Below are 24971 nucleotides of genomic sequence, written 5' to 3'. Positions count from 1 at the left end.
CACCAGGGGGCGATGCTCTGCCCCTCCGGGGCGTCGCTCTGCCGACCAGAGCCACTCTAGTGCCTGGGGCAGCGGCCAAGGAGCCATCCCCAGCGCGCCCGGGCCATCTTTGCTCCAATGGAGCCTTGGCTGCGGGAGGGGAAGAGAGAGACAGAGAGGAGGGGGGGGGGGTGGAGAAGCAGATGGGCGCATCTCCTATGTGCCCTGGCCGGGAATCGAACCCGGGTCCCCCGCACGCCAGGCCCACGCTCTACCGCTGAGCCAACCGGCCAGGGCCGTAACATGTTCTGAGAAGCATGCTGCACTGATTGGTCGCAGTTCTGCCCTCAGGAGGAACAAACCCTTGCCCTCCTAGACAGCTCTCCCCAGACCTGACGCCCGAAGTCTCACCACACTCAGTTCTCTCATCTCCAGGCCAAGTGTCCCCAGTCCTACCAGAGCTCCTCAGACAGTGGGGCGTATAGAACATTCTCTCTCCTGGTTGTTTCCGTTTGTCAAAGTCTCCCACAAAATGTGCTGTCCACAACTCAAGGCAAAGCTCTAGTCCAGGGGTCGGAAACCTTTTTGGCTGAGAGAGCCATGAATGCCACATATTTTAAAATGTAATTCCATGAGAGCCATACAACAACCCATGTACGTTAAGCATTATCCAATAAAAATTTGGTGTTGTCCCGGAGGACAGCTGTGATTGGCTCCAGCCACCCGCAACCATGAACATGAGCGGTAGGAAATGAATGGATTGTAATACATGAGAATGTTTTATATTTTTAACATTATTTTTTTTATTAAAGATTTGTTTGTGAGCCAGATGCAGCCATCAAAAGAGCCACATCTGGCTCGCGAGCCATAGGTTCCCGACCCCTGGTCTAGTCTAAATCATAAACTGTCACTCCACAAAATGGCTTTAGTTGTCAAAATTGAAAAGTAAAGGACTTCATAGAAAAACCTGGTTTCCAGCTTCTCATGAGAAAACCGCAGATCTGGCCCTATGAAACAGAGTTGCAGGGCAGCTGCACAAGGGTTTCCACTCTTCAGACACACACACGCACTGCTCTCCCCAGCCCTACACTGCTGCAGACAGTACCATATCAGGCTGGCACAAGAACCTAAGTGACTGAGGCTAAGACCAGGGCCTGGAACACAAAAAGCTCTCAGTAAGTGGTAGGTACCAGGACTGCAGCTCCTCGAGGCATCTGAGTCCCTGTCTGGGCAGAGGGTCTGGCAGTGGTTTCTGTACCTGTGCTCTAGGAACACTTATTTTATCACTAGGTTCATTAACTCTCTGGCAGACCCACCTCACTGCTGGTTCCTGCAAACTCAGTCAACTACAATTTTCCCTTTCCTCCACATGTGTCCCTTGCTTCTACACACCTACAATATGATAACTTAAAGGGACACTACATTTACCCCTATCCATTGTCACTGACCAAACCCTTCCCAGTCTGTGCTGACACTTTCAGAAAAGCCGACAAGTTCCTTCCTTGCAGTTTGGGAAATCAATTTGCTTGCCCCAATCTCAACTCTGAAATTTCCTATAGTCTCTAGGGCAAACAATTACAGTGATGCAATTACTGTTGGCTCAACCACAATTTACATAATCCTGCACAGCACTTTCACTGCCAAATATGCAGGGTGTTCTTGTATCCCTGCTGTACACAGGACATGAAGAGCCTCCTCCAGTCATGGACTAGTCCTGATCCACAGAACCTGTAAGATTAAAAACAACCTGTGCTTTTCATGGGAAATCTGAGTCCCAAATCCACGGGGACCATAACCCCAGGTATCAAAGTTGTCTCTGGAAACTGAGACAGTCAAACAATAACACAGTCCATCTTTTTAAGTGACTGTGCCTTAAACTTGTCCACTTTTCACATTTCTTTATATGGGGGCTCCTAGACTATAGATGTCTTCATTAGGGCATTAAAAATAACTAAGAAGTTAAAAGAGCCACTTGAAAATTCAACACATACTGGGGCAGGGAATGGGCTGAAAAGAAAACTCCAGATTCCTAAATGTTCATGACTTCATGAATTTAAGACAGCCCTATCTGTTTCTCCACACTGCCTCCAACCCTTATCCCTCAGTCTTAAAAAGGAAAAAGGTGCCCTGGCCGGTTGGCTCAGCGGTAGAGCGTCGGCCTGGCGTGCGGGGAACCCGGGTTCGATTCCCAGCCAGGGCACATAGGAGAAGTGCCCATTTGCCTCTCTACCCCCCTTCCTTCCTCTCTGTCTCTCTCCCCCCCCCCCCCCCGCAGCCAAGGTTCCATTGGAGCAAAGATGGCCCAGGCTCTGGGGATGGCTCCTTGGCCTCTGCCCCAGGCACTAGAGTGGCTCTGGTCACGGCAGAGCGACGCCCCGGAGGGGCAGAACATCGCCCCTGGTGGGCGTGCCGGGTGGATCCCGGTCGGGCGCATGCGGGAGTCTGTCTGTCTCTCCGTTTCCAGCTTCAGAAAAAAGAAAAAAAGAGAGGAAAAAGGAAAACTGACCTAGTAGAGATTTTTAAGTAATATAAAATCCTTTAGAAAAAAGCTACTGTTGAAAGAGCAGCTGTTAAATTTTCAATGTATTCTCTCTTCAGTCCTAAAAACTCATGTGTGGACATTAAACAGCTATTCTCTCTTCCCATACAGAACTATGTGCCAAAAGAAAAGGACTAGTTTGTTACAATCATTCTAACAATAGAGTTTCTAAAGCATCTGGGGAAACTGATGCCAAATAATACTAATTATAAGTTTAGTTCACCTATGTTCCACGCTGAATAAAAGGGTTTAATGACGGCATTTCTCAAAACACAGAATATGCTTCTCAAGCATTGTCCAGCTGCCTAGTCTATCCTTCATTCACTTTCATTTCTCTATTTTTTTTTTCAGTGACAGAGAGTCAGATAGAGGGATAGACAGGGACAGACAGACAGGAATGGAGAGAGATGAGAAGGATCAATCATCAGTTTTTTGTTGCGACACCTTAGTTGTTCATTGATTGCTTTCTCATATGTCCCTTGACCACGGGCCTTCAGCAGACTGAGTAACCCTTTGCTCGAGCCAGCGACCTTGAATCCAAGCTGGTGAGCTTTTTGCTCAAACCAGATGAGCCCGCGCTCAAGCTGGCGACCTCGGGGTCTCGAACCTGAGTCTTTTCGCATCCCAGTCCGACGCTCTATCCACTGCGCCACCACCTGGTCAGGCTCATTTCTCTTTTGATTCCAATACTCTGTAACTTGATATAAACCACTTCACTCACATTGACCTAATCACCTAACCAGTGAACAAAGCTAACACCACCTTTCATGACAAGAGTCAGGAGTTAGCCAAGGTATTTCTAGGTGTCCCTCCCTCTAAAATCTATTGTCCTACTTCTGCTAATCCAGCAGTGTATCTTTCAAGGCTTTCTTTATTCTGTTTAGCACATCTAAAGTTTATTCTATAGTTGTCAGTTTTCTACTTTCTTCAGATTCATTTACTTCACCCACTATATATAATATCATACAATGCTTTCCTTTTCTTTTAAGAGTTTATTTACTGATTTTGAGAGAAAGAGAAAGGGGTAGGAAGGAACAGGAAGGAACAACTCGCAGTTGCTTCTTATATGTGCCTTGTACAGACAAGACCAGGGCTTTGAACCACTGTCCTCAGCACTCCAGGTCTATGCTCCATCCTCTGCGCAACCACAGGTCAGGCAATGCTTTTCTATCTTGTGATGAATACTCAACTTTTAAGGTAACCAAAAAGACAATTAGAAGGCCCTGGCCAGTTGGTTCAGTGGTAGAACGTCGGCCTGGCATGTGGATATCCCAGATACAATTCCTGGTCAGGGAACACAGGAGAAGTGACCATCTGCTTCTCCACTTCTTCCTCTCCCCCTTCTCTCTCTCTCTCTTCACCTCCCACAGCCATGGCTCAATTAGTTCGAGCGCATCAGCCCCGGGCACTGAGGATGGCTCCAAGGAGCCTCCCCTCAGGCGCTAAAAAACAGCCTGATTGTGAGCAGGGCCTCACATGGGCAGAGCACTGGCGGCAGACGGGGGTTGCCAGGTAGATCCGGATGGGGCACATGAGGGAGTCTCTATCTCCCCTCCTCTCACTTGGAAAAGAAGGAAAAAAAGGAAGACAATTAGATGAACTACTAAAAATGACCACATAAGAAATGAAAAACATAAGAATCACATGAGAAAAATAACAGTTAAAAAACATAACTATAGCATTATAATAATAAATGTAGAAAGGAAGATAGGTTGCAAAAACTCTCTATGAAAGAGACTACTACAGACATATAGAAAAGGAACCAAACAACAAGAGAAAGTAGGAAGCACAGAAAAAAATTTAAAAACTGTTCATGTACAAGAAGTCAGGAAAGTATATTAAGTGAACACAATGTAAAAGGCACGCAGGAAAGGATCAGCAACAGACGATAACTTTGGAACCTCCAATTCACCCTGCCATTAAATCAGAATTCCCCACAAAGAAACAGAAAAACAATTAACTCTGCCCCTCTGCCCCAGAGCCAGAAGTGTCAGAGGAGCCCAGCTGGAGTGGGGTCCACACAACAAGTGCCCTCAGGTACTGTATATCTCGGTTTTCAACACACTACACCTCACAGCGAACTCAGGGCCAGCTGCACTTTCATTACTCATGTAAAGTGTACCTAGCAGCAACGCCTTGTTTTATGGTTTCTATAGTGATGCACTACCAGTCCTTGTATGACCATTCTAAAAGGCTCCTCAATCATCAGCAGAGGATGACTTCACAATATCCAGTCAATAAGGTGACCAAACTTGTCCTGGTCTGCCAAGATTAGCACTAAAAGTCCTGCATTCTTGGAAGTCTCTGAGTGCAGGACAAGTCAAGAGGGTTGGTCACTCTATAGTCAGGACTATATAGTATTTCCCACATTTCCTCTGAGCCCAGGGTCAGATTTTACCAGAAAATCTCTGGCAATCATCTTTCTAGAGCCCAAACATTCCTCTCTACTATAGCTCTCCTTCAAAAGTGATCCTTAGTATCATCAGTGAATAAATTCAGTCTGTCATGGCAAAAACTGTCCCTCATTCAGTATGAACCACATCCCTTGGCATACCAATAAACATTTCCAATATTTGTATCAACTTACTAGTCAACCAAACTTTGAGTTTAATATATAGGGCTGCTTGGTTCTCCCAAAATACTCAAAGTTCTGAGACTTCAGTACACAAAATTAAAAGCCGAAGTTTAAGTATATTAAAATAGCTGTTTAAGAACTGTGCTTCAGTTTTTAGCTAACAAAACACAGCATACTTAAATCCTGGAAGGTTGGGAGAAGCAAAGGCCAAAACCCTGAGATTTCTTTCACAGGCATCAACAATTAGTTTCCTATGCTTCTCTGTTCTACGCAGAAAATTCTGCAAGGCTAAACTCTCACGAAAATTGCCTAACGAAGTCTGTTCTCTACTCTTTTTGGAAAACCGCGGCGAAGGCCGGTCCCGCGCAGGGAGAAAGGATAGGCGCACAGCCAGCTTCAGCTGGGTCTCCAGGCTACCGAACTTCTCCGACCGACCTCCCTTCAAGACAGCGCGGGCGCGGAACTCGAAGCCGCAGGGCAGGGGCTGGGCGGCAGGGCAGGGGCTGGGCGGCAGGGCAGGCGCTGGGCGGCAGGGCAGGGGCTAGGCGGCAGGGCAAGGGCTGGGCGGCAGGGCAGGGGCTAGGCGGCAGGGCAGGCGCTGGGCGGCAGGGCAGGGGCTGGGCGGCAGGGCAGGGGCTGGGCGGCAGGGCAGGCGCTGGGCGGCAGGGCAGGGGCTGGGCGGCAGGGCAGGCGCTGGGCGGCAGGGCAGGGGCTAGGCGGCAGGGCAAGGGCTGGGCGGCTTCCGGGATCAGGTGCGCCAGCGGGGAGGACTCAGCGCAGAGCCAGGCGGAGCGACGGAACCACCGCGCCCGAAGGAGGCGCAGGAGGGCAGGTGCGGCGCGAGGCGGCCCGGGGCCGGGAGCCGGGACAACGCCGCGGTCGGGCGCAGTGTGCCCAGGCCTCCAGGACCCAGCAGGTGCAGCCCGCGGTAGAACAAGCTCTGCCGAGGGTATTAAACGACACACAGCGCTAGCCGCACGCTGGCCGGCATTTACTCTGCGGCGGTCACCACCACTGCGCTGGGCGGTCAGCCCGCCGCTGAGGTCCAGGTCTGGCGGCCGGGCCTACCTGCCGTCCTTGACCTCCGGGGTCTGGCCGTCGTCTGTGACGACGTGCGGCCGCAGGGGCCGGCGCTGCCGCAGCCCGTCCGCCTCGTTCATCCTGCGATTGCCACCGCCGCCCGCCCGGCCAGCACGAATGCGAGCAACGCGAACCAGCGGCCGCGCACCACCCCGCCGCCCCCGCGCGTCGGGCGACGCTGGACCCGCCCCTTCCGGCAGCCGGCGGTTCCCTCTGTGCGTCACGCCGCGGGCCTTCCCCGCCAATCCAGCCTGCAGGAGCTGGGTTCCCCGCCGGCCGGTGTCTCGGCTCGCCCTGCGCTACCTGTGCTCCTAAGGCGCCGCGTCAGGTGTTGACAGCAGCCGTGCCCTTGGGCAGTGCTGCCTGTTAGACCGCCTGACGCGGGTGCACACGAGCGAAGTGACAAGTGAGTGGATAGTCTTAGCGGTACAGACTGGCAGCAGCCCCCAACTGAAAAATGATACTCTCTCCCGATGGATCCGGGCAAGGGGGACAGGCTAGAAAATGTCCCTTTGGCCAGAGGCGGATTTAATGGCTGGCGCACCGGACGCACACCCTGGGCCCTGACTTCTGAAGGGCCCCCACAAAACCGCAACTGCCGGGGTCCAACCCTGGGGGGAATCCAGGGGTCCCACAGGAAGAGACGGCGTCGGCACGAATCGAGTGAGAGAGCCGAATTCTTTTCTTTTTCTTTATTCTCTAGTTAGCATTTACTGCCAGGCATCTCTCTCAGTTGCTGGTCTAGCTTTCCTTTTATGCACACACACTAAGTTACAATCACATGGTATTCAGAATACATTGATTAATCATTGTTTTTGTTTTACTATGGTTACATTTTCTAGGTAATAGTTAATTCATTTCTATAAACTATAAATCAGGTGGTAAGTCATTCAAAGTACAATTATACAATAACTTGAACAGCAATAACAATATTGGTACAAACTTCCAAAAGGTCAGTACTAATTAATAACTCTACCTTGTCTAGGACTCTATTGTCTAGTCAAATTTGATTTATTTACTATATTCATACACTAATTAAGTTCTAACTTTACTTTTCTCAGAGTGTTCCACCACCTGCAGGTCAGGTATGCAAGAAGAATGGAAAGTTTCTTTACCACATGAAAAGGCTAGGGAGGTAAAGTGATGAATTAAGTGAAGGCTGAAAGGTGCTCTGTGTATAGTTACTGTTTCCTACCTATTCATAAGTCACAATCTATTCTTTCTAACATGATTAATAAGAAGAAATTCTCCTACAAACTTAACCCTTTACGAGGGATATCATAGCCAGCCTCTTATATCTATGAGCCCAGTTCAAGGGGCTTACAGGTTTTTCTGTGGAACTCACACCCTCTGTCTCATTTCCAAAGAAATTACTACGAATCTACAGGGAAAGCACGGTACTATTATCCCTGTGCTATAAATGATAGCACACACCCAGAAAAGGGGGGATATAAGGCCAGATTAATTCAAAAGATCAAAGGGAGAAGTATCGTTGTGCCTTTCCTTTGCGGTGACTTTGTCAACCCGCAGCCATTGGCAGCCATTGGTCTTCACTGCAGTGACTTTGTCAACCAGCAGCCGTTGGTCTTCTCTGCTGTGACTTTGTCAATCAGCAGTTTTTGATCTTCTACTGCTGTGACCTTGTCAGCCAGCAGTTGTGGGTCTTCTTCTGCTGTGACCTTGTCAGCCAGCAGTTGTAGGTCTTCTCCTGCTGTGACCTTGTCAGCCAGCAGTTGTAGGTCGGCTCCCGACACCCAACTTGACATTTTTTTCTAATGCCACCAAGTTTGGTTTTATATGTGCAATTTTAACATTAATAGTACATAATATTTTTTATTTATTTAAAAATATGGTTAACATGTATTTTTATTTACCTGTCTCTCCCTTTTTTTAAAGGGCCCCATAGTTTCTTCTGTGCCAGGGCCTCAACCAAACTTAATCTGCTTCTGTGTATCCAGGTCACTTTCTTCCACTGAAATACAAGGAAATGCATTGGGCTTGGTCAGCGATCCTCAAAAAGCTAGTCACTAGAGACTGGCTAACTGTGAAAAATAACTGGGAATTGTTAAAAGTCCAGATTCCCAGACCCCAGCCTCCTGAGATCCAAGCTCAGCACTTCAGAAATAGAACCCAGGAGTCTGTGTTTTCATTGAGCCACCAGGTGAGCCTGGTCCTTGGAAGTTTTTCCTGGTGACCACCATGTGTTCCACAGACAGCAATACACCATGAACTTGGGCCATGGCTGAGGACTTGGAAAGCCCTCTGAACTTGAAGAATCCATACCTCTGGGACTAGCAATCAGCATGTAACTTATCTAGAGCCAGATTTGAGAGGACGTAGACTTTATTATAATTGGTGTCTTGATTATTGTACATGAACCCAAGAAAGCAAAGATCTTTATGTAGTAAGGTACCAAAAAGCTGCAAAATTAATATTGATATTCTAAGAGGAAAGGTCAGGCTTTCCTGTCCCATCCTTCCTTTAGGGAGGGGAAGGAGAAGAATATAGAAGTTTCTGGCTTGCAAGAACAATGGGTCATTTAGTTTTAAAACTAAAATAAAGGTTAACTGAGAAACTTCTTCTCTTTCAATGGGAGACAGCATTTACATACCACCCTGCATTGATTGTAGTTCCTCCTCCCTTCCTGGAATCCTGAGAGTAACATACCTCTAGGCAAAGGAGGGAAGATGAACCCTGAAAGATTGTAAATATCTTTGATTGTGTTACCTTGAAAGTCTTAATGTTTTTGTGTATCCCCTAAACAAATGTTGTAAGCTTGTGCCATGATGTCATGCTCTCCCCGGCCCGTGTGTGATCAAGGGTATATAACCAACCCCTGAGATGTATTTGGGGCACACGATTTGGGTCTGCAAATACCCATGTCAGCCATATGCAGCCGGCATATTTAATAAAGCTCCTTCTTTAATAAAACCCTTCAAAATTCATCTGGACTTGGTGTCTCTACGTAAACCCGCAAAAGTGAGGTACAGTACTTTTCAGCATCTGGGGTATGGTACTTTACAACATTTAATGCAACAGTTTGAAAATAAAGTGTTAGCACAAGAAGTTGCTTCCGAAACATGATTTAATGGAAAATATTTTTATAATAAAATGTCTCTCTTGTGCTTTAAATATGAAAGTTTTACAAAATCTATTCATAGGACCAAATCATAAAGGCTATTTCTGAACCAAAGTTCCACATGGAGAAAATCTCAAAGATTTTAGTAGTAACTTCAAATCTTTAGGGAAAACTTTCCAGAAAAAAGGAATGACTAGAAAACTCATGCTTAGAAAATTATTCTATTACATTTTATCACTGACTAATCGCTACCTCTACAGTTAATGGCTGATTTATAATGCATCCTATTAGTAATTCCTACTTCTTTAAGCTTTAAGATCAATATAATCTTGTGCCTGATTTTATTTACATTGTAATAGTCCTCCTCTTTGTGCTTTACTTATCATCTACACTGCATAAGATTCTATGTACAGTTTGTGTTCTTGGACTATACCTGCAAAACAAAACAAAAAAGCCACAATTGCAGGTCAGGGGTTATTTTAGTCCATTCAGGCTACTCTAACAAAAGACTATAAGCTGGGTGGTTTATAAACAACAGAAATTACTACTTACAGTGCTGGAGTCTTAAAGTCCAAAATCAGGGACCCAGCAGATTCAGTGTCTGATGAGACCCCACTTCCTGGTCCATAGGCGGCCATCTTGTTGCTGTATCCCCACATGGTGGAAGGAGCAAGAGCACTTTGATAAGGGCACTAATCCCATTCATGAAAGCTTCACTCATGACTATATGACCAAAGGCACCACCTCCTGATACTATCTATCACCTTAGGAGGTAGTGTTGTAAAGTATTGTACCCCAAATGTTGTAAAGTACTGTATCTCACTTGTGAGGGTTTACGTAGAGACATCAAGTCCAGATGAATTTTGAAGGATTTTATTAAAGGAGATTTATTAAATATGCCAGCCTCATATGACTGACACGGGGCATTGCAGCCCCAAATTGTGCAGCCCCAAATGTATCTCAGAGGCTGGTTATATGTTCTTTAACCACATGCAGTTGGGGGGGGGGCATGACAGCATGACACAATCATTAACAAGATTATAATATTTGTCTAGGGGACTTAAAAAAATGTTAAAAACTTTTAAGGTAACACAATGGTGATGTCATTTTACATATCAAAATACATTTGTAAACCTTTTAGTATCTAGCTTTCCTCCTTTGCCTAGAGATACACATTAAGCTCAGGATTCCAGGAACAGAGGGAGAGCTAAAAATCAGTGTAGGGTGGTATATAAATTTTGTCTTTTTTTTTTTTTTTTTACAGAGACAGAGAGATAGACAGGGACAGACAGACAGGAACAGAGAGAGATGAGAAGCATCAATCATCAGTTTTTCTTTGTGACACCTTAGTTGTTCATTGATTGCTTTCTCATATGTGCCTTGACCACGGGCCTTCAGCAGACCAAGTAACCCCTTGCTTGATCCAGTGACCTCAGGGTCTCGAACCTGGGTCCTTCCACATCCCAGTCCGACGCTCTATCTACTGCGCCACCGCCTAGTCAGGCTAAATTTTGTCTCTTATTGAAAGGGAAAGGAAGTTCTTCAGATAATTTTAATCCTTTCATAGAACTAAAACTAAATGACCCAGTTGTCCTTGTAAGTCAGGAGACTTTCACATCCTTCTCCCTCCATTTTCCAAAGAAAGGACAGGACAGAAAGCCTGACTTTTCCTTTTAAAATGGCACTGCCAATACTAAGTTTCACAGTTCTTTGGCACCTTACCTCATTCCCCACTGGTTTTATATTCTGAGTCAAATTCTTGACTCATTTTAATGAGGTGTATGAGGCAATTTTTAATTTTTAAAAACTTTTAATTTAGAAATAATTTGCTTTTATAATAATTTATTTTTTAAAGTGTTGCTGTACCCTGTACTTTTTTATTATTATATGATACAATTCCTTTTAGTCAGAATTTTTAAAGAATTTAACCTTTAGTGACAACCAAGCTCACTTTTTTTTTACCCTAGTTTCCCTTTTTCCTCAAAGTCTGATTGAAAGGGGGTCTTTAGTGAATTTCTTCATGCATTACTGTGTGTAGACCAACCAGCTCCCAGTTTGTGGTTGGAGCAAAGCATGCTGTCCTTTTTAGGGTTAACTTACAAAGGTTGGTGGGTTAGTCTCCACTGTCCACGAAGGTGTCTCTGCTAGGACTGCAGGTTTTAACTGGCTATGGTGGACCCAGGCGGGCATGCCTTCTACTTTGGCAGCAGTGGGAGTTGTCAGGATCACAGTGTATGGACCCGTTCACGTGGGAGTCAGTCCTTGGGTGATGTATTTCTTTACCCAGACTGAGTCCCCAGGCTGAAAAGGATGTACTGGATTTCCTGGCAGTGCTGGAAGTGCCTCTTGGACAGTCTTTTGAATGGCCTGCTGAGTAGTTTACAGACCCTGCAAGTACTTAAGAAAAGAGTGGTTATTTAACTCAGCTTTTAACTCTTCTGAGTTTTGGTAGTAAGGGAGGGGGTTTTCCAATCATTATTTCAAAAGGTGTAAATCTATAGGGGGTACACCTTGCCCTAAGGAGGGCTAGTGGGAGTAAGGTTGACCAGTTTTCACCAGTTTAAAAAACAAATTTGGCTAAAGTTTTCCTCACGATTTAATTTATGCATTCTATTTGTCCTGAACCTTTTGGGGTCTGTAGGCATAATGTAATTTCCAGTTAACTTCCAATTAATATTGAGTGCCTTTCCCACTAGCCATGAGACCTTGGATACAAATGCAGGCCTAACATTTGAATGGGAAAGCTAAATTTGGAAAGAATTCTACACAGCAACTTCCTAACAACTGTCACTGTGGCCCTACTCCCAGTAGGGAAAACTTTTGTTTATTTGTTAATTATTTCATTAAGGTCTGTTTCTAAATGTTTACCTGGGAAAGTTCCTCTTTCCCTGTTTTTTGTTTTTTTTTTTGTTTTTTTTTTACAATTCTTTTATTTTGCTTAGTATTTACTTGGACATAAACTAAACATTTAGATATTATGCCTTCTGCAATAGATTTCAAGTCTGGTGGGTTTTTTTATTTATTTACTTATTTATTTTTACAGACAGAGAGATAGACAGGGACAGACAGACAGGAATGGAGAGAGATGAGAAGCATCAATCATCAGTTTTTCATTGTGACACCTTGATTGCTTTCTCACATGTGCCCCAACTGTGAACCTTCAGCAGACCGAGCAACCCCTTGCTCAAGCCAGTGACCCTGGGTCCAAGCTGGTGAGCTTTGCTCAAACCGGATGAGCCTGCGCTCAAGCTGGCAACCTTGGGGTCTCGAACCTGGGTCCTCCACATCCCAGTCTGATGCTCTATCCACTGTGCCACCGCCTGGCCAGGCTTAAGTCTGGTTTTTTAATTATCCCTTTCCCACTGGCAAAATCTTTTTCTAATTAGTTGCTAATAAACCTTTAGTAACAAGGGTTTTAGTGAAGTTTCTAAAAACCCCACTGATTTTGGGTAACATTTTCATACTCATTTGAACTCCCATGTTCCAATTTTGAGGCAGACTGGAAAAATATAAAATAAACAACAAAATTAAAACAGCTAATGTTAACAAATACTATAACAAGTGTTTTAATACAATGAAGTGATTAAAGCCAATTAAATTATTAAAGTTTTAACTAATACAACAGGATTTAAAATAAAATTTTTACAGTCTTAAGTGTCCTTAACATGTTAATGTAATTTTATTAAGTCCATGTTGACACTATCATTGCTTCATATTATTTGCAAATGTAACCCAACCCCACTTCAGTCTGAGAACTGTCCCAAAAAGCAAGAGTCACACACATTCAGGAAAAGTCCACAAGGCATTGGAGTTGTGGTCACATTTCCACACTTTGAAGGTAAAGTCCAGGTCCCAATGACCACTGCTTCTAGCTGGCAATGATTCAGGTAGACTGGAAAAGCCCTTTGCAGCACGTATGGAAATGGAGCTTTCGTTTTCTTTAAACTGGAGAGGTGAACCCAGGGGGGCTTTCCCTGGGGCTCTGTAACCGTGGCATGGTGAAGAGAACATTGGGATACACTATGCTGTAAATTCGTCTAAATTAGGAGCAGGTCCCAGCCTAAAATAGGCATGGGGCACTGAGATAAGAGGAATAAAGGAGACACTATACATTAAACAAAGCAGCAGAAAATAGGACTATTAATACCCATAACAGAGATCTTTGAGGGATAAATAAAACCCGAATATTCAGGCTAGGTATAGTAAGTGGTCCTCATGTCCACAAGAAACTAGATCAGTTTACCTGCTATTTAGAAGAAATACCCTAGGCTCGTCCACAGTGTCACAAGATGGGGCCAATGGCCATGGGTACCTTTAGCCTTCAGAGGCAAGTCCCAGCAAGCTGGACAAGGTCAGGTCACAGGTGGCTGGAGTAGGGCTGGAAGAGACTGAGAGGAGCGAGGGGGCAGCTTACCTTCTCATGTCCCTTTTTCTGACAGCCAAGGCATGTCCCTGGTGGGGGCTGAGAAGCCTGGTAGGCCTTAGCTCAATGACCTTCCTTTCCACTCTTGAAGCAGGACCCTAATGGAGTCCTATGAAGCCCTTTTGGGGCATTGGAGCCTTTTAAAGGCATATGCCAAGAGCTGGTATTTTGCCTGGTTTTTTTTTTTTGGGGGGGGGGGGCTCTATTTGCCTTTTCTGTTCCTCTCTTGGTTACTGTAGACCAGGGGTCTCAAACTCAACTCAGCATGTGGGCTGCAGAGCAAGATCACAGCCGTTCGGCGGGCCGCACTAGGTCTACAAAAGGTAACTGTTACGCAACACTTTTCAGTGTCACAAATCGACCAGAAACTGTAGTTCGCATCACAACTGCTGTTAACTAAGCTAATATCTAGCTAGGATGCTAGAGAAATGAAAAATACAAGTAGGCCCCTAGGCTTACTTAATTTTATCCAAAATATTTTGAACTTAGTGGATTAGTCTGCGGGCTGCACAAAATTGTTCGGCGGGCCGCATGCAGCCCGCGGGCCGCGAGTTTGAGACCCCTGCTGTAGACCTTAAAAGCCATGCTCAGAAGATCTTACTGAGGGGCTTGAGGGCCCACATCTTCTTAGATAAACTTTTTCCATATATCTGGAGCTGATTGGAAAAAGACAAAAACAGCATTATTAGCTGGATCTAATAAAAGAGGGTAGAAGCTTGCCAGGAGTAACAGGTTCGGCATCTCCCATAGGATTCCAGAGTCTCTCCTCTGCTGAATTACTCAGTACATTAGTATTTAAAAGAGACTTTTAAGTAAAAAGCATGATAAAAATAGATTTGCAGGAGTTCCAGGATATGACTTCCCTTTTTTATATTATTTACAATTGACCTTTAAGCATTTATTGAGTACACTTTATTTATGCTGTAATTTTACTGTTAGGCTAATCAATAGTAATATGTTACTCTGGGTTTTGGCGACCTAACATTGAATAATAGTGTTTCAAAATGATAATAAACTAAACATTATATAAAAAGACATTAATAATTATTATATAGTCCCTAAATATTCAAACTAAGATTTCAATATTATAGGGCTATGAAATAGAAAATAAAGAGAATTAAGAAAAGACTTTGAAATAATGCATATATTTTAACCTAATGGTCAGAAAACTTATTAGTTAATATAGCCAAATGTTAACAGTAAATTTCTTGTGTTGAACAATAAAACTGTCATTTAAGATATTTATCTCCTTACTGCTTGATTGGCATCCTTACTTGCAATTTTTTTCACCTATGGACAGAATGAACATTACTATGAGTGCTTAGAATATGTGCAGATGAATGTTAAAAAACTAAGGAATGTAAATTTGTGATTTCCACATTGGGCATCTGCCCAGGCGCCCACTTTAGAAAGAACCCTGATTACAAGTGCTATTTTAACATGCGGTTTGCCAAACTCAACAAAAATTAAGTATTGGTTCTGCCAAAATGGTGCAAACCAGCTGAATCCACCACTGATGCAGGCCTCCCTCAAGCTCGTCAGGTTTAGTATGTGGCCCCTTTCTGGTCCACACTGCCTTGGAAGGTGGTGTGAGGATGAAATGGGTGATGGAATTGAAAAGTGGCTCAGAGCCTCCTTGCACACTGCACTCAGTAATACAAGCATTCTTAAGCATTTTCTTTTTTTACTGATTGATTTTAGAGAGAGAGGAAGTAGTGGGGAGCAAGAGACAGAAATGTTGATCTTTTCCTGTATGTGTCCTGACCAGGGATCAAATAGGCAACCTTTGCATACTGGGACGATGCTCTACCCAACCGAGCTATCCAGCCAGGGCCTTTATATATATTTTTATATTATATATATATATATTTATATTGTATATATATATGTTTTATATTATATTAATTATATATTTTATATTATATATATTATATATTTATTTTATATATATTATATATTTATTATATATTATATATAATATATATATATTTTTATATAGTGGTACCTCAAAATATGAATTTAATTCGTTCTGTAACCTAGCTCGTAAGTCAGTCAACTCGTATATCAAACTGCCGATACTGGACCCGTGTGCCAATATGCCAACTAGCGGCAGCTTCATGAATCACACAACTCGTATCTCGGAATTTGGCTCAAATCTCGAACAAAAAACAGACCAAGTCGCAGTTCGTATCTTAAAAAAATTCGTATGTTGGTCTGTTTGTATCTCAAGGTACCACTGTATTATATATAATATATATATATTTATATGTATTTAAAAGATTTTATTTATTGATTTATTAGAGAGCGAGAGACAAAGAGGAGCAGAGAGCAGGAAGCATCAACTCGTGGGGGTTGCTTCTTGTATGTGCCTTGATTGGGCAAAGCAGGGTTTCAAACAGGTGAGCTCAGCACTCCAGGTCTACACTCTTTCCACTGCTACATAAACATTTCTGTCCTTGTCCCCGATCTTGGTGTCATGAGGGCAGCAGTGCAGTAAGCTCTGCAAGGACTAGCACAGCTTGTGGGACCTGCACAGCCGGGTGTCTACTCCTGTCAAGTTGAGGCGAGGGGACGCGAGTTCTCACCATCAACTCACCATCAACTCAGCTGCTGTGGGTGAACCACTGCCTGAATTACCACATGATTTACTCGTAGATATATGTGTAAATCATGAACATTGGCCATGATTTCTTTTTTTCTATTTAATAGGAACATATTTCCTTTTGGGAATTAATCATTTTGAAAACTGAATTTTCCCTTTGAGCACAACTTTTAATTTGTTTTAGCCACTTGAAAAGGAAGTTATTCTTAAAAGGCACTGCCTACTGCTCTTCTGAGTATGAATTTCACTTGCCTTGGGGACTCATGGGTATTACAAATGTAACTTCATGGCATCCTGAGAGGTACTCAACATTCAGATCAGCTGTCTCCGAATCCGGTCTAATATATCCGTGTGTGTTCACATCGTCAGGAACCTCCTGCACCTTTGCTGCAGCTGCCTGCTCCTCTCTGCTTCTCGGTATGTTTGTTAAGACAAGGAAAGCTGAGGCAGGCAGTGAAGTCTGGGGGTAGGTGGGCCTGGTGCAGCCTGGCCAGGCTCTGTGCCTCCTCTGGGCTCCAGGTCTTCAGCATTGCTCTACCCCTGGGCAGGCCCTGCCCTGTGGTGACTAGAAGGCAGCTCATCCCCATGCCCCATCTTGTCTGGTGGGTGCGTGGGCAATAGCCCCTTTACCAGTGGTGTATTTGTGTCTGCCTCCCAGGGACTCTGAATAGTGTCAAATGGCAGGCATGAACTTGTCACTTAGGCCAGGGACTGTGATGCTGAGAATGACCATCACAAACCCTCTAGCAGCCAGAGTGGGTCCCTGAAAAAGTAGGGCACAGGATGGTCCCTAAAATAAATCAGGGTGTCTTTACCAGAGAGGGGTGGTGAGGACAACCTAACCTGTTAAAGTCTATCTATAAGCCTCTTATGATGCCCCACCTAGCAAGGTGTGGATACAATGGATATAGACTATCCCTGTAAAAAAGCAGTCCTGCGTGACAGTGGTGGTGCAGTGGATCAAGCTTTGACCTGGAACGCTGAGGTCTCTGGTTTGAAACCCTGGGCTTTGCCTGATCAAGGCATGTATAGGAGATGATGCTTTCTGCGCCTCCCTCCCTTCTTTCTCTCTCCTCTCTAAAAGTGAGTCTTTCAAAAAAATAAATAAATAAAGCAGTTCTTCTGTGACTTCCCAAAGAACCCAGAGGCACATGGTGTGTCCTTCCCAGTGAGCTGCATTCAGATTACCTCGGGTGGCACCTGGAACCCCCAGCCTCCCTTCCCCCACTCCTGAGGCACAAGAGCAAACTCCATCCCTGAGAACAGCCGTTCCCAGCTCCTGCTTTGGACATAGCAGTGCATTTAGGTTCTGTGGGAGCCGAATCGGCTTTTCTCATCTGACCTCTCATGGCACCAATTCAATGCATCCTTCTGTTTCTCTGAAGAACATGGATAACCTCATTCACATACATCCAGTGTAAGGACAACCTGGGCTATGGGCAGTCACTTCTCTCTCTGTAGTCTGTGATGCTGACTCAGTTGCCTAGAGACCTTGTGTCGTCATTCTCACCTGTATTCTAGATCAGAACTTGCCACCAGACCCAGGGTGATGACTGGAATGTTCTCGTGAATGTGTCCACTCTGGTAGCTACTTACCACGTGCGGCTGCTGAGCCCTTGAACTGTGGCTATGAGGACTAAATATCTTATTCTATTCTGTTCATTCTATTCTACTGTTTTTATTTATATTCAAATAGCCACATGTGACTTATGTATTGGGCAGCAAAATAATCTAGAGACAGGTAAATTTACCAAATAAGTCAAAGATAGATGACCTCTTATTGTGTAGTTCCTCCCTATCAGACAATGGATTTTTTTTAAGTGTTCTCTTTTGAGTGAATAGACCCCTTCTAGCTTTGTTCTTAGGATTATATTCAGCAAAAAAAAAAAAAAAAAAAAATAGCATTATTTGATTTTTAAAAATCACCACAAACAGAAGAAAATAAAATAAAGCTTTATTTGAATTGCCCTTCAGATCATTCTGAGGCGGTCACTGTCCCAGTTCACATCTAAGCCATTTCAGAAATAGCATTGCAACTGCAGTCTGCCAAGCCCAAGTCCACCACCAATGGGGCAGGTCCAGGTGCACGGTCTTTGTGGCTAAGCACTGCAGCAATAGACCGCCACTCAGTGCACCTGTGTGCGATAGCCAATAGCCACCCCATTGGGTGTCACAGGTGTCCTCACTTATCACCTGAGCCCAGCATAGCTATGGTCCACAGTAACTGTTCAGCACCACAGGTAACCCCTGGTGCAAGGAACAAGATAACCTTTCCCAGCTCTCAACGACCTAACTCAGCATGTTGCCTTAACCTGCACTCCACGCCATTGGCCTTGGCATGCTTGGCTAATAAATGAACACTTTGTTTAATTTGATTATATGCATAGTCTTGCTAACCTTCAGAGGACTTAAGGCACACTGAAAGAAAGAAACCTTGGCCCTGGCTGGGTAACTCAGCTGGTTAGCGTTATGCTGACATGCTCAGGCTGCAGGTCCCACCCTGGGTCAGGGCACCTACAAGAATCAACCAGTGATGGCATAAGTAAGTGCAACAAGTTGCTATTTCTCTCTCTCCTTCTCTAAGAAATAAGTCAATAAAAAACATTAATAAAATAAAATAAGAAAGAAAAGAAAGAGAAACTTTATTCAGAGCTCCAGCTCTCTTCACTGGACCTCCATGGTTCTTAGGCCCCAACCACAGAATGAAGGACAGGCAGAGTTTGCAAGGATCTGGTTCTAGCCGAATCAGTCCTCTAAGTTACCTGAATTTTCACTGGATTCCCTGAACCACTCCACAAGTTTGGAGCACACGGACCTCCTACCAAGAGGCATCCAGGATGGGGAAAGGGAGATCTCTTCAGATCAGAGCTTGGAGAAACAGAATAAGTAGCTTCAGAACTAAGAGGTGACCCACCCAGGCCACCACTTTACAGGCTGGGTTTCATGAAACACAAACCAAGGGAAGTAGAAACATACACAAAAAATACAATAAAAAATGCTGCAGGCTCCAGTGTTCTCAAGAGAGCTGTGTTTAGTCTGAGGCACAAACATTTTCCAATTAATATTAATATTCCCAAATAGGCCAGACAAGTAAAAGCGCACCCTCCGTTCCTCTCCAAGTTTCCCCAGGAGAGAAGGCAGAAAAGGAGATTTTTCTAACTCCGAATGTTACAAAGAGCATGTACAAGCAAACCCACACATTCCATACATGTGTTTGCATGCTATTCTTCCAAAATATAAAAGTATAAAAATAAATTTTCTGCCTTTTGTATCTAGAAACATCTGGAAAAAACACGACTGCTTATAGTTCTCGGTCGTCTGAGCAGGCAGGCACCCTTTACCGGGGTTGTCACCTTCCTGTGCTGTCTGGAGAGGACACGGCGCTTTTCATTCCAGGAAACCAAATTCAGGACAAAAATAACAAACACTAACCGCACAACAGCACGAGTCCTCCAACAGAAGAAAGTGAGGGATTTTAGTATGAACTTTATATTAGGGGCCGTGGGGGTTATATACTGGGGGGGGGGGGGACTGAGCTGGGAGTTTACAAACAAGCCAACTGAGAACTATGCTCTAGGAGAGGTTACGGGCTTAGTGCTGGGACCTGGTCACAGCACTTCACTGCCCAGAAGCCCCCTTGTCTTTGTGCTTCTGGTAGGCACTGAGTATTTCCATGATGATGCTGGGGTCCTCCAGGGTGGTGGTGTCTCCCAGGTCCTCAGCTTTGCCTGTGACTATCTTCCTCAGGAGCCTCCGCATGACTTTTCCAGACCGAGTTTTTGGAAGACGTTTCACTACCTGGCAAGGAAGGGGTGCAACATTTGAATGTGGGGTGGTGCCCACACCCCCAGCCCACATCCTACTTCGCTGAGACAAGAAGGGCTCCTCCCATGGGATGGTGGGGCCCAAGGTCTCTGGTTTCATCCTCCTACAATCTGGATCTGAAGCTGTAATCAACCCAAAGGGCAGAATCAACTGTGAGCCATGCTGAAGTCTCCACAGGCCAGGCTTCAGCTCCCTGCCGACACCTGCTTCTCCCATAAGCTGCATCGGAGAGGGCCTCCCAGGTAGCAACAGAACCAAGCTGGGGCCCAGCACCTCGTCTCACCCCCTGGACGGGGTCCAGGTGGGTTTTGTCTTATGTACAAGGTGAGAGATACTTAAAGAGAAAAAACATCGTCTTACTTAGTGTTTGAAAATTAAATATTTTACATTTTCAAAAAGGCACAGCCCATTCAAGGTCGATGGCAACACATCGGAAGCTAGTTGAGCACCTTAATAGTGACCTAGCTTGTAAAAGAGTTCAGTTCACCTAAGGAGAGTGAAATTCTGGTCCCCAGGCCAACAGTTTGACCTTGTGCCACACTAAGTAAGGCCTCAGAGGACCACTTCCAGACAAAGGAACACCGTGGGGGGCACATTCACAAAGGAAGGGACAGAGAGCTACCAGGGCTGGGAGGGCGGCAGGGTTCTGCCATGAAACCACTCCACACAGGCTCCCTTCCCAGGGCCTGGCAGCGGCTCCTTTGCCGGCACGGGGAGAGTGTTCAGAAACCAGACAGGGGCTGAGGGACTCTGGTACTTCCCTCAGATTTCTCTATTTAAAATCCCTAATTTTCTTTTGTTCCTGCAACCAACCTCCATATGCCAAAGTAAAAGAGCATCTAATCTTGCCAAGCACTACCCCCTGTACAGGCGAGCTGTGCAAACTTCTTCTGCTGCGCCTCTGCCCCGCGCTGTCTGACAATATATCTGCCACCCTTACTGACCACCTAGGACAGTGATCCCCAACCTTTTTTGGGCCACGGACCGGTTTAATGTCAGAAAATATTTTCACGGACCGGCCTTTAGGGTGGGACGGATAAATGTATCACATGACCGAGACAAGTGTCAAGAGTGAGTCCTAGCCCTGGCCGGTTGGCTCAGTGGTAGAGCGTCGGCCTGGCGTGCAGGAGTCCCGGGTTCAATTCCCGGCCAGGGCACACAGGAAAGGCGCCCATCTGCTTCTCCACCCCTCCCCCTCTCCTTCCTCTCTGTCTCTCTCTTCCCCTCCCACAGCCAAGGCTCCACTGCAGCAAAGTTTGGCCTGGGTGCTAGAATGGCAACACAGCAACGGCCCAGATGGGCAGAGCATCGCCCCCTGGTGGGCATGCCAGGTGGATCCCGGTCAGGCGCATGCGGGAGTCTGTCTGACTGCCTCCCCGTTTCCAACTTCAGAAAAATACAAAAAAAAAAGAAAAAAGTGAGTCCTAGATGGATGTATTGTAAGAGGGAATCTGGTCATTTTTTAAAAATAAAACATCGTTCAGACTTAAATATAAATAAAACAGAAATAATATAAGTTATTTATTCTTTCTCTGCAGACCGGTACCAAATGGCCCACGGACCAGTACTGGTCCACGGCCCGGGAGTTGGGGACTACTGACCTAGGAAACCAAACAGCTAGTGTCAGTTTGGCTGCGATGTTACCTGTGGGAAGGGAAGATGATGGCCTAAGACAGGCAGTGCAGCTGAACTGAAGCAGAAGTCCACTTACCAGAATATGGTCAGGCACAGCGTACTTGGCGATCTTGGTGGCCACGTTGGACCTGAGTTCACGTATCACCACATCCGAGTCACCTGTGTCATCTTTCAACACGACGAAGGCAAACGGAACTGGAAGGAGAGATTTGGGGGTGGGTCAGCCGGAGTGCTGCACATAAGTCACCACGAATTCAGAGGACTTCCAGTCACATGTTGATGACCTGGCAGCAGCTGGTTCCTTAGCTGCATCCCCAAAAATGCATTCCAGTGGAAACAGGTCTGTCAGCTCCTCCACACCTCCCAGTGGTTGGGCAGGTGTGTGAGGGCGAGAGTTTGTCACCTGGCTCTGTTGTTGACTGGCTTTGCATGTGACCTTGGACACAGGACTTACCCTGTCCTAGCACCTGTAAAAAAGTCTGTAATATGGGTCATAGGAGATTTACTCTCAGCTCCCATGAGGTGGCGTTAAGGGAGCATGGCACACACACTAATTTTGTATGTATGCATCCAACATTGTAAGCAGTAGCTACAGTGGCTATCTGAATTTAAATTAAGTTAAAAATGCAGTTGCTCAGTTACGTGAGCCAATGAGGGACGGCTCTGTCACAGCAGGAAATCTAGTGCACACAATGGCCATCCCACACTGTAGCAGACACTCTGTCGATATCCTGCCATGTTCCAGAGAAGATTTACCGCCGCTCGCACAGGTCTCCACATTCATTTCTTTTTAATTGATCTAGGATAATCTTGTATATGGTATGACATCAGGATCCAATCCAATTTTCTGTCCATAGCAGAGTCACTTGTCCCAGCATCATCTTGGACAGTCTGCCCTTTTCCCCTCCGACCTGCAGTGTCCCCCTCTCTCATGTACAAAGTTGCTATAGGTGTGTAGCCCTCCTCCTTGTTCCTTTGTCTGTTTATTCCCATACCAATTCCACCCCATCTTAATGAAGTGTCCCTCTGGTACCCCTAACATACTACATAGTTTCCTCACAGATCATGTTTATTGTTTGTGTCTGTCCCTCCCCTCTAATCCCAACCACTACAGCATGTCAGCTCTAGGGAGCAGGGACTTCTGCCCCTTTCCCTTTCTGCTGTGTCTCAGCATCGATAACTGTGCCTGGAACAGAGCCGGTACTCAACAAATGTTTGTTACATCATTAAGAAGTGACTTCCCGCCTGACCAGGTGGTGGCGCAGTGGATAGAGCGTCGGACTGGGATGCAGAGGACCCGGGTTCGAGACCTCCGTGGTCGCCAGCTTGAGCGCGGGCTCATCTGATTTGAGCAAAAAGCCCACCAGCTTGAACCCAAGGTTGCTGGCTCCAGCAAGGAGTACTGGGTCGGCTGAAGGCCCGCGGTCAAGGCACACATGAGAAAGCAATCAATGAACAACTAAGGTGTTGCAACGCGCAATGAAATACTAATGATTAATGCTTCTGATCTCTCTCCGTTCCTGTCTGTCCCTGTCTATCCCTCTCTCTGACTCTGTCTCTGTAAAAAAATAAAAATAAATAAATAAAATAATAATTAAGAAGTGACTTCCCTGAATGAGCTCCAATCTGTAGAGACCTACAGCCTTTGCCTGAAAGCCCTCCTCCCATTTTCACCTGACAAACTCCTACTCGTCCCTTAAGACCCAGTTCGGCTACCCTGCACTCTGTGAAGCCCTTCCTGACTCTGCCCCCGACTGTAGCTGTGGCACTTGCTATGAATACGTAGCCGTGGGTCCTCATGCCCACTGTACTAGGTGGTGAGATCTTTGAGGGGAAGGTCTGCATTTTTCTCTCCTCCTGTATTTGAGATTCTAGACGGTCTAGGCCGACACCATGGGGACTCAGAGGAAAGGGACAGTGTTGACACCAGAGCTGGCTGGGAAGATGTCTCTTATGGATTTAATTAAAATTATAAAACCACCGAAGCAACACTGATTACTAAAAAAATGAAAACACTGTAGAAGTATATAAGACTGCACCTCCCCCCCCCCACTCCTCCCTTTGAAGGCAGCTCAGTCAAGGGTCAGGGGCTGCTCTGGCTCCCACCCTGGCTCGGCCACTCTGTGCCAGGGCTCTCCGCACGCACAATGGGGAGCTCACAGTCCCTGCCTCACAGCTGTGTCAGGGTTGAATGACAAAAGCCCACAGTGAGGAGGCTTCCAGGGGCTGCTGGCTGCTGTCTCCAGACCCAAATTTGCAAGTTAACTTCTGGGTGTTCAGAGCCATCTTTTACATTCTGGTGGGACCACACTGGACATGCTGCCCTGGTGTTTCCCAGCATCCCAGCTGGCACCTCCCCTGCAGCCACTTGTATCTCTAAAGAGATGGGAATGAAATGAGCCTGGATTGTTGAATTCTGAGCAGAGCCAAGTCGGGAAAGCCTTGATGTGGGAGGAGGAGCCAGCTGAGAGCCCGGAGAGGAGGCGTGCAGGGCTCAGCGCAGGACGGTGAGACAGGTGAGACAGGACGACGGCAGAGGCACAGCACACCGGTGACATCAAGTACAGACAGAGTGTGGACAGACAAATGCACACAGCTCTCACAGATGGCTTCAGAGTTCAACCAGACAGTTAATGGGTTATTCATGTATTATAGACAGATGCTGAAATTTTAAGAGATCAGGAAAATATACAACATCATACCCATTATATACAAATTCTCCCCTCACCAGCCTGGCAGACGTTAGAAGGCCTGGCAGTCTCACCGTCACTGAGGATGCCAGGAAGCAGTGTTGCGAGCTGCACATGGGAGCGAGCCACACACGAGGCCTGCCCACCTCCGCCGCCTCCGACCCCCGGCGGCTCCCGCACGTGAGGCCTGCCCACCTCCGCCGCCTCCGGCCCCCGGCGGCTCCCGCACGTGAGGCCTGCCCACCTCCGCCGCCTCCGGCCCCCGGCGGCTCCCGCACGTGAGGCCTGCCCACCTCCGCCGCCTCCGGCCCCCGGCGGCCCCCGCACGTGAGGCCTGCCCACCTCCGCCGCTTCCGACCCCCGGCGGCCCCCGCACGTGAGGCCTGCCCACCTCCGCCGCCTCCGGCCCCCGGCGGCTCCCGCACGTGAGGCCTGCCCACCTCCGCCGCCTCCGGCCCCCGGCGGCCCCCGCACGTGAGGCCTGCCCACCTCCGCCGCCTCCGGCCCCCGGCGGCCCCCCGCACGTGAGGCCTGCCCACCTCCG

At 46.3% G+C, this 24971-nt stretch overlaps 2 protein-coding genes across 3 annotated transcripts in view; both read right to left on the bottom strand.

Moving 5' to 3' along the window:
* The window catches only part of APMAP (adipocyte plasma membrane associated protein), a 38588-nt gene extending 32222 nt beyond the window's left edge, over positions 1–6366 (bottom strand). The window contains exon 1 of one of the 2 annotated variants that reach the window (XM_066386952.1): positions 6162–6366. In XM_066386952.1, coding sequence (XP_066243049.1) covers positions 6162–6253 — 92 coding nt within the window. In that variant the 5' untranslated portion in view covers positions 6254–6366. The remainder of the gene's footprint in view (positions 1–6161) is intronic. The other variant, XM_066386953.1, reaches the window with a different exon arrangement.
* An 11848-nt stretch (positions 6367–18214) lies between these two features.
* The window catches only part of ACSS1 (acyl-CoA synthetase short chain family member 1), a 66151-nt gene continuing 59394 nt past the window's right edge, over positions 18215–24971 (bottom strand). The window contains exons 13-14 of the mRNA XM_066386951.1: positions 21814–21932; positions 18215–20075 (exon numbers count right to left, since the gene is read on the bottom strand). Coding sequence (XP_066243048.1) covers positions 19896–20075; positions 21814–21932 — 299 coding nt within the window. The 3' untranslated portion in view covers positions 18215–19895. The remainder of the gene's footprint in view (positions 20076–21813; positions 21933–24971) is intronic.

The sequence above is a fragment of the Saccopteryx leptura genome, chromosome 5 (assembly GCF_036850995.1).
Source record: "Saccopteryx leptura isolate mSacLep1 chromosome 5, mSacLep1_pri_phased_curated, whole genome shotgun sequence".
Lineage (NCBI taxonomy): Eukaryota > Metazoa > Chordata > Mammalia > Chiroptera > Emballonuridae > Saccopteryx > Saccopteryx leptura.
The sequence above is the reverse complement of the archived record's forward strand: the minus strand, read 5'-3'. Positions and strand labels throughout refer to the sequence as shown.